The following is a 9,928-nucleotide window of genomic DNA, read 5'->3' as shown; positions in this document are numbered from 1 at the left end:
GTTACGCGTGGTCTTGAGGTTCTTGCTGTCACAATTTGAACTAGACATTTCAACTCTTGCTAAAAACCATCAACTTCGAAGGATCAGATTGATATCGAAGCTGCTGTACAGCGCACAGGTACTGTGTAAGCTAGGTTTAAAGACAAATAAAAACTTAAATCAGAATCATTTTTCTCATGTTAGCATATGGTAGACATGTTTTGATACCGTGCGGGTGCTGTAAAGTATATTGTGCTTAAAAGGGGTGTTGGAAAGTATGAAGGTGATCTAGGGAGGCTTGGCCTAAAAAAGGTTGGGAAACACTGTTCAAGCACATCACAGACTTCATGTTCAGTCCCTGAATGGGAAGGCCTCAAATCCCTACACTTCTCTCTTGACAGAAGAACCATCCAATCCCTCTACGCCACCACCCTCCTCCAGCTGACAGAACTGGTCCTCACTTGAACAATTTTTCCTTTGGCTCCTCCCGCTTTCTCCAAACCCAAGGGGTAGCCGTGGGCCCAAGCAATGTCTGACTCTTTGTTGGGTAGGTAGAGCAGCCTTCCCCGGCTATACTCCCCAACTCTTTCTCTGATACAATGACAACTGCACCAGAGCTGCTTCATGCACCCAATGAAATCGCCAATTTCATCAAATTTGCTTCTAACTCCCTCCCTGCCTTTAAACTCACGTGGGCCATTTCTGACACCTCCCTTTCCTTTCTTGATCTCTCTGCCTCCACCTTTGGAGACAAACTGTCGACCAACATCTTTCATAAATCTATTGATTCCCATAGTCATCTGGACTATGCCTCTAAGACGACCCAGTTAGTAGGTCAAATGGAAAATTTTCCTGTGATTATACTATTGTTAAATAGGTGGGTTGCTGGACGGTGCAGCTTGTTGAGCTGATAGGACCTGTTCCACACTGAGTCTCTAACGAATTAAATAAAATAATAAACACACAAACAAACTGGGCCATGGAGACAACTGATAACGAATATCAAAACGGGAAGAGTTAGGAATCTGCTTAACTTGGAGCATCACTCTCTAAAATTCGTTGTTCCTCTCCGTGCTTTGTGGTGCATTGGGGGCAACCTTGCTGTTTCTTTAGCTTTTGTCTGTTTTTTATGAGACTGAGTTGTTAGTTCAACACTCAACCGAGCACGTATGGAAAAAATGCAAGGAGCTGGCCGGATGCAAATCCAGGGCCACTTGCCTCGAAGTCCTGTCCAGATGCCACTACACCACCTTTAAACAAGTTGAATTTCAAAAGAAAAAAAAATCCTTAATTTTATCTCCTTTATTTTCCTTCCACTTCTTAAAGAATAATCAGCAGTCTGGCACACACCTCGGCTCAGCCTAAGTTTGTGACTATCCTAGCAGCCTGCAGCTTGATCCTGTCATCCGGAAAAGCCGTTAAATAGATAAGCCGGCTAGAAAGCTGTGAGCTGGGACCGAACAGTAGCACAAAGATGGAATTGTCACAATATTCATGCTTTCTTGATCTGTAGGGGAGACTCCTCTGGATCTCGTTCAAATTGCCTATTAGCAAGAGGAGGTCATTCAGAATGTCCTGCCGCTGGAAGTAGTTAAAGAGGAAAAGGAAGGATTCTGGAACTTGGACATTGAGCATGTCAAAGGTCAGTTCCAAGTTGGTGGAGAGGTTGATAAGGATTTGGAGCACTTGGAACTTGATAGTGGAGGAGCCGCTCTCCAGCAGGTGGAAGAAGTCAGGGATGACGTGCCTCAGCGCGTCATGGGTCTGATGGTTCTGAGACAGCTTGGTGAGGAACCGCAGGCAGGGGAGCTGCTCGAACTCTTGGAACGTTGAAATGGTCAGCCTCACCACCTGTGGGATGTACTTCGCCAGCAGCTCGCGGTTCACCGGATCGTTACCCAGCGAGTTCAGAGCGATCACGGCACTGGTCTTGATGTAGCTGAGTGGATCGTCCAGCGATTCCGCGATGATGTCAATGCCGCCCTCAGAGCGGAAGAGCTCCTGGTTGCTAAAAAAGCCGGGAATGTGACAAATACCGGTGAGGATGGTCCCTCGAATAATAGGATCCTTACTTTCATGGAGAATCGTCAGAACGGTCTTCAGTTCCTGGAAGTTCATCTTGACAGAGCTTGAGCAGGTGGTGTGATCGCCCAGAACTCCGATACTGTCCAGGAGACTATTGCCACGCCTATCAATCAGCAAGTCTTCACCGTCCTCCTCCGGGGTGGCAAACCCTGAGCAAATGGCTCTGTAGAGTAAGTATGCAGCCCCTGCACCAGTTAAAATCCCTATCAACCTCTTCCTACCTACTTCACTGAAGGATGCCCCCATTCGGAATTGCTATCACTTGCCCCAGGTGACAGGTTGAGTGACTTTGGTATCTAAACTGTGTACCACCCCAAACATAGTGTTCCAGTATAAATCCTTTTGCTCCACCTGCACTTGGCCTTTCAAAGGTCAATGTTCACTGCATCATAATGATCCCTGACATCACAATGGTGGATACAGTGGTTCCAAATCAGGTTTGCTCTCACTCTCTGCAAATCTGTTATCTGCGGCAGCAGTACACAAAAACATATGCTGGTGATTTTAAAAAATCCTGATTCTGATTTTAAAAAATATTACTATAAGTTACAATAAGAAATGAATACAAAAAAATAAATGATTAATGTAAAAAGTTAAGGTAGTGTTCATGGGCTCAGGCCCATTCAGAAATCTGATGACGGAGGGGAAGAAGCTGTTCCTAAAATGCCGAGTGTATGTCTCCAGGCTCCAGTACCTTCTCCCCCAAGGGGATGTCCAGGATGGTCATCATTCCCACTATGTGCCATGTCATATGACGTACGATCGTAGTCCCATGACCATGATTGTTCTTGGCAAATTTTTCTACAGAAGTGGTTTGCCATTGACTTCTGGGCAGTGTCTTTACAAGACGGGCGACCCCAGCCATTATCAATACTCTCCAGAGACTGTCTGCCTGGCGTCAGTGGTCGCATAACCAGGACTTGTGATATGCACCGGCTGCTCATACGACCGTCCACCTCCTGCTCCCGTGGCGTCTCATGACCCTGATCGTCGGGGGGGAGGGGCTAAGCAGGTGCTGCTCTTTGCCCAAGGGTGACCTGCAGTCTAGCAGAAGGAAGGAGCACCTTACACCTCCTTTGGTAGAAACCTATCTCCACCCCTCCAACCCGCCAATAGCAAGGGTCTTTAATGACGAATGCCGCCTTCTTGAGGCATCGCCTACTAAAGCTATCCGTGACAGTGGGTAGGCTAATGCCCGTGATGGAGCTGGCTGAGTTTATAAGTTCTTTGGATGGTTTTGTGAATAATAACCCTGTGAGCAATTTGATTTCATCCTTTGAGAACGTAAGCCGGCAGAGTAGATTGTTCTAACTTTGTAAACCATTGTTACATTTTGCTCTAATGCCTGTTTGTGGTCCCTGCATGTTTACCTGGCCAAAAGGATGTTTCAGGCAGTGATAGGATGGTTTACACACAGAAGCCTTAGCACCGGTCCTGCGGGATTGCTCTCCACTGTATCCTGGTTTCCAGTAACTTGCCGTGTACTGATCAGAGACGGGCGTCAGCCCGCAATGAGAGCTGCCAAACAGTAGCAGCAGGCAACAGCGGAGGAGAGGGAGGATGCAGAGATCGGGGGCAGCGTGGTAGTATAGCGTCCTTCATAACACTTTGCAGTGCTGACGAAGAGTGTACAATTCTCGTCGCTGTCTGCAGGGACTGTGGTGAACTACATATACCTGTCTGGACACACCCCCCGCTGACTGCTCCTGTGGCCCCTCCCACAGACCCCGGTATAAAGGCAATTGAGGCCTGAGCCCAGCCCTCAGTCTCCAGGATGTAGTATGGTGGTCAACTACTGCTTGTTCTTTCTTCCAGTCAATAAAAGCCGATATCTCGCCTCACGTCCCAGAGAGAGTTATTGATGGTGCATCAGGGAGTTTGCACGTTCTCTGTGGGTTTCCTCCGGGTGCTCTTGTTTCCAGAGACGGACGGGTTAGCAAATTGTGGGCGAGCTATACTGACATCTGAAGCATGGTGATACTTGCAAGCTACCCCAGCACCTCCTCGGACTGTTGCTGACACAAGTGACACACCTCACTGTGCGTTAGGATGTTTCAATGTACATGTAACAAATGAAGGGAATCTTTAATCTCTTTAAAAAGAGCAAAGTAATGCCCTGGATTTAATGAAAAAGACAGCATTCTTAACAGTGGAGTGGACAAGCAGGAGAGAGATCCTGGGAGCTGGAGCAGAGGGCCAAGGCAAGAAGAACCTGGCAGGACGTAGCTACCATTGTGAAAATCTACACTCAGACAATGTACACATGAACTTCACACCCCCACACACCACAGGGGACAGCAAGACCTAATCAGGGATTCATTCAGTGATGGTCCCACAGCCCATTATATGTGCTCGCTATCCTTAAAGTTCCTGCAGCTGATTGCCAAGGTGAAGTGTTTCTGTGGAAACCGGCTCTTCACATATTGACATATCTTTACATTCTTCTCTGTGGTCCCTGCCCCAGGCCTGAGCCACCAGCCAAGGTCATAATGACATCTCCAGTAATGAGATCACTGAGGAATCCACCACATGCTGTAGAAAACATTTCCTCTTGACACACTGTCTGGATTTTGGAACCTCCTCTAAGCTGCCCAGTCAGCTCTCCTGATAGTGTCTCCTTTAACAGCAATAAATTAGTACCACACACAAAATGCTGGAGGAAACCAACAGGTCAGGCAGCATCCATGCAGTAGAATAAATAGTCAACATTTTGAGCTGAGACCCTTTGTCAGGACTCTATGAAGGGTCTCAGACTGAAGCGTTAGTGTTTATTCCCCTCCATAGATGCTGTCTGACCTGGGTTCCTCCAGCATTGTGTGTGTGTGTCGTTCTATATTTCCAGAATCTGTAGAATCCCTTGATCAATAAATTATTAGGATGTGCTCCAGTTACTGTTTAAACACGATGTGACAGGTCGTTAAAACCTTGTTCCATATTTAGGTTCTTGCCTCCCAGTCAACATTGAAAAATAGAGAATATTTACAATATGCCACTGATTCTTAACGTAAAAGAGTCATGGGTTACATTTTTATGCTTCTGGGCCCGTGACCAGAGAGGTCTGTGACGAGATAGGCTGGATAGTCATTTCATGTTTTAAGCCTGAAAGATTGTAGCACAGGCATTACCAATCTTTTTAATGCCATGGAGCCTTACCATTAACCAAAGACCAGCAGGCTGGGAACCCCTTTTGTAGCAGAATATGTACTCAGTAACTACTTTATTAGGCACACCTATCCACATGCTCATTAATGCAAATATCTAGTCAGCCAATCATGTGGCAGCAACTGAATGCATAAGAGCACGCAGGCATGGTCAGAAGGTTCAGTTGTTGTTCAGACCAAACAGCAGAATGGAGAAGAAACGTGATCTAAGTGACTTTGACTGTGGAATGATTGTTAGTCGTATGAGTGTCTCAAAAACTGCTGATCTCCTGCGATTTTCACGCACAACCGTCTCCAGAGTTTACAGAGAATGGTGCGGGAAACAAAAAAACATCCAGTGAGTAGCAGTCCTTGCTGATGAGAGAGGTCGGAGGAGAATGGCCAGACTGGTTCAAGCTGACAGGAAGGTGACAGAAACTCAAATAACCACACATTACAACAGTGGTGTGCAGAACAGCATCTCTGAATGAACAACGCGTCAGATCTTGAAGAGGACGGCGACAGCCGCAGAAGACCGTGAACATATTCTCGGTGGCCACTGAGGTACATTTCTACCATTGAGGACACCCTGAATCAGACAGAATTGTCGACTACACACTGCAGAATTATATTTTGTTAAAAGGATCAGAGGGTAAAATAGATAAGGAACATCCTGAATACTTTTGTAATTGATCAATATAGTGGGTTGGCATGGTAGCATAGTGCTTGGCACAATGCATTACAGTATAGCTGATCCAGGTTCAATTCCCGCTACTGCCTGTAAGGAGATTGTACGTTCTCCCTGTGGGTTTCCTCCAAGTGCTCTGGTTTCCTCCCACAGTCCAAAGAAGTACTGATTGGTAGGTTAATGGGCATTGTAAATTGTCCCGTTGTTAGGCTCAGGTTAAATAAAGGATTTCTGGGCAGTGGGGCATGAAGGTCCTACTCCACACAGTATCTCAATAGATAAACAAACAACTAACTTATTCTCAAAAAAAACTACGTCCTGAATTGTTCATTTTAGAATAAAAATGAAAACAGAAGAAGAAATTGCTAGGAAGATCATTGCGCGGTGCGACGGAGCGAGGGGAATTGCAGTTTAAGTGAAGAGTTGGCCAATTGAACAAAGAAGCATGAATTTTTCATTATTGCCTTCAGGAAAAATGTCTGGGTTAAAGCAACACCTGCATTAATGAACGTTGTATAGATTTGTTTGCCAACGTGGTTTATTTATTGTACAAGACTCTTGGCCTGACCTTGTGTTAAGAATAAAACTGAGGCTAACCACACTCAGTTGCTATTAAGTGAATCGGATTGTAACCTCCAGTGGCTGCGTGTGCGGTCTAAATGTGGAAATCCAAGAGCTGAGATAGTGTTCCAGCATCATTACTGGCACTGCGTTCTGGGGAAAGCATTGCATATCCTCAACAGAAATACCTTTCTGAACAGTCGCTCACCACTGCCTTCTCAAGAAAGCCAATAAACGGTGGTCAACGTCCTGGGCAAAAGAATAAATAAAATTTAAAATAAAAGCAATGGACTCCTCCTTCAGAGGCTATATTGTAAAGGTCTTCATCGATAGCATTAGGGTATTTACTCCTTACAGACAGCTAACTTAGGCCTCATGCAGACAGGAGTAAGTGAATTTTAGCAGCATGATAATTATTTTTTATATATATTTCTTATTGTAATTTACAATTTTTTAATGTATCGCAGTGTTCTGCTGTTACAAAGCATCAAATTTCAAGACATATTCATCTGATTCTGATTCCTCCAGGAGGACTATATCCTGGTCATTGGGTTTGGAAGTTCGCGCACCCCGGTGAGCCTGAGAGCTATGTCAGGTCTTGTGCTTTGGCTCTTGCTAGGGTCACCCATGCTAAACAGGTCAAAGGGTAGAGGGCAGACTAAGAGCATCCACTGGTCCTCCAGGTTCAGGGGCTTCAGCTCAGAGCTAACAAGCCTGACTGGTAAAACAAAATTGTTACAGAAGCAGCAATGAAGAACCTTCTACATCTGAGTGCCATGGTGTTCTTGATTCTCCACCCCGGACGTGCCTGCTGACAGCAGTGAACTCCAAGAGGAATCTACTGGCACAATGAAGGAAGCCCTGAATGTCACCGGACAGACAAAAAGGGAGGACCTTCACTGCTGCCCCAAACACCAGCGGTGTAACGGATAGTAACTAGTGATTCTGTTTGATAATGATCAGACCCTGAAAAGTTAATTTTAGAAACATGGAGACTCAATTTTTCAGAATTTAATTCCTGTTGGAGAATTTAGTTTACGTACTTCTTCAGGTTTCCTTTCTCTCCTGGTGCTGACACTTGCGAACTCCCCCCAGCACAGCCTTAGGTATGTTGGTTGTTAACGTAAATGACACATTTCACTGTATATGATATATGATAAATTAATTAATTTAAAAATCTGAATCTCTCATTCATTTCTTTCTTTCCCTCCCTGATTTGTGAACTTTTAACTGCTGTTTCTTGATTACACCTTGCACCCTGTTGTATCTTCAAGGATCATAATCAAGGTTGTATTGATATTCCCAAATAGAAAATGAACTCACTCCCATGGCCTTTGCATTGGGCAGAAGCTAGTCTGTACTAAAACACTCAGTGGCCACTTTGTTAGATTCAGGAATGGAACCCTGTGTGGTCGTCTGCTGCTGTGCCACATCCAATTCACGTTTTGATGTGGTGTGCATTCAGAAATGAATGTGAAACGTGTGGTTATTTGAGTTACTGTCGCCTTCCTGTCAGCTTGAACCAGTCTGGCCATTCTCCTCTGACCTCTCTCATTAACAAGGCATTTTTGCCTTAAAAACTGTCACTTACTGGATGGTTCTTGTTTTTTTCACTATTCTCTGTAAACTTGAGAGACTGTTGTGTGTGTGATCTGAAAGGATTAGCAGTTTCTGAGATACTTAAACAACACTGTCTGGCACCAATGCTCATTCCACAGCCAAAGTCACTGGATCACAACAACTGAACCTCTTGACCATGTCTGCCTGCTTTTATGCCGTGAGTTGCTTCCACATAATTGGCTGATTAGATATTTTCATTAACGAGTGGGGGGTACGGTGCACCTAACAAAGTGGCGCCTGTGGTCTACAGAGCACCTTTATGTCCGCTAGTGATAAATTTGTTCAATAGCTGGGAGTAGTTTTCCAACACTTCATATTGAGGTCAGACTGAACAGTTTGACAACACGCTTGAATTATCTTTCATGGAGTGTTAATCTAAATTTACGATGCAAGTTAAGCCTTGGTGGAAAGTTAAAATTGCCTGCACCAGCAATAAATGGCTTGGAAGTGCAGCCGAAGCCTTCACTTATCTGTGTGCTGATCTAAGAGTTTATTAAATGCCCCTGATGTATCTGCCTCTACATCGCCCTTGCAGCATGTTCCACACACCCACCATACTCTGTGTCAAAAAAACATATCTCTGACTTCTCCGTTTCCGTCCTTTCTTACAATCACCTTACAATATGATCCCTCGTATTACCTAACTCTGCCCTGGGAGGAAGCCCCTGGCTACCCGCTTCACTGATGAGAGTTCGCTGGGTATTCAAGGCTTTGTTCCATTGTTAGACTAGACAATGTCATTGTTCTGCTTTAACAGTTCTTGCTGTCAAGTCACCTCTCATCGTCCTTCTCCTCAAGGAGAAAAGCCCCAGCTTGCCCAATCTATCCTTGTAAGCCATGCTCTCTAATCCAGGCAGCATCCTGGTAAATCTCCTCTGTGTTCTTGTTAAAGTTTCTTATCCTTCCTATAATGAGGCAACCAGAGGTGAACACAATATTCCAAGTGTGGTCTAACCAGGGTTTATCATATGTACGATCTATGAGTCTTTTAACCACTTGGCTACACTAAAGGCTAACTTACCAGTCGATCTTTGGGATGTGGAGGAAGGTGAAGTGCACAGGAGAACAGCATATTTTATGGCTGGACGACGTCTATCGTCACAACAGGTTAACATCAGAGTCCATTTTATTGGCTCTCCACTCAGCTCTGAAACATCTGTACAAATGCATAAATCAGGATGTTCTTTATCGATTACAGCTCAGCATTCATTACTATCACCCTCTCAGAACTAATCAATATTCTCCTAGACCCAGGCCTCAATACCTCACTGTACAAGGGGATCCTCAATTTCCTCACTTGCAGACCCCAGTCAGTTTGGATTGCCAGCAACGTCTCCTCCACAACCTCCACCAGCACAGGTGTCCACAAGGCTGCGCGCTCAGCCCCCCGCCCTGTTCGCTTTATACTGTGAGGCTAAGCACAGCTCCAGGTGCCATACTTAAGTCTGCTGACGACCCCAGCAATGGCTCTCCTTTAAAATGGCTGGAAGGTGTTCGATGGGCCAAACGGTGAGTGTTCAGAGTTCAAAAACCATAAAAGCAACACAAAGTACTACTTCAAGTTGAGCCTTTGGCTGCAGATTGACTCTCAATCCCTGTCATTCAGCCTTTGGAAACAGTGACAGCAAACTACAGGAGCACGAGGGAGGATGTATCAGTGCTTACAGACGCCTGCAAGGAGCAAGCACTTAGCATTTTGTTTTCAAACTCCAGCTTTTAGAAACTGCCCTATTATCTTTTTCACACCATGATCTGTGTAAAATTCCTCAGCATTTTGTGGAGCCATTTCTATAGACTTCCCAATTTTGTTCACATATGTGAGATTCAATGTGTTTACTGCCTTTGATTGAATTTA

At 45.0% G+C, this 9,928-nt stretch overlaps 1 protein-coding gene across 1 annotated transcript; it reads right to left on the bottom strand.

The window, feature by feature from the left end:
- Positions 1 to 1,335: 1,335 nt before the first annotated feature.
- On the bottom strand, positions 1,336 to 2,310 carry LOC140731496 (armadillo repeat-containing protein 10-like). The gene has a single exon (XM_073052975.1). The coding sequence runs from the start codon at positions 2,308 to 2,310 to the stop codon at positions 1,336 to 1,338; it is 975 nt and encodes a 324-aa protein (XP_072909076.1).
- Between the last annotated feature and the right edge of the window lie 7,618 nt (positions 2,311 to 9,928).

The sequence above is a fragment of the Hemitrygon akajei genome, chromosome 8 (genome assembly GCF_048418815.1).
Source record: "Hemitrygon akajei chromosome 8, sHemAka1.3, whole genome shotgun sequence".
In the NCBI taxonomy this organism is placed as follows: domain Eukaryota; kingdom Metazoa; phylum Chordata; class Chondrichthyes; order Myliobatiformes; family Dasyatidae; genus Hemitrygon; species Hemitrygon akajei.
This window is presented reverse-complemented; position numbering and strand designations above follow the sequence as displayed.

Excerpts from the sequence above, each read along its gene's own strand:
- LOC140731496 (XM_073052975.1), bottom strand. The coding sequence starts at position 2,310 with ATGGGGGCATCCTTCAGTGAAGTAGGTAGGAAGAGGTTGATAGGGATT.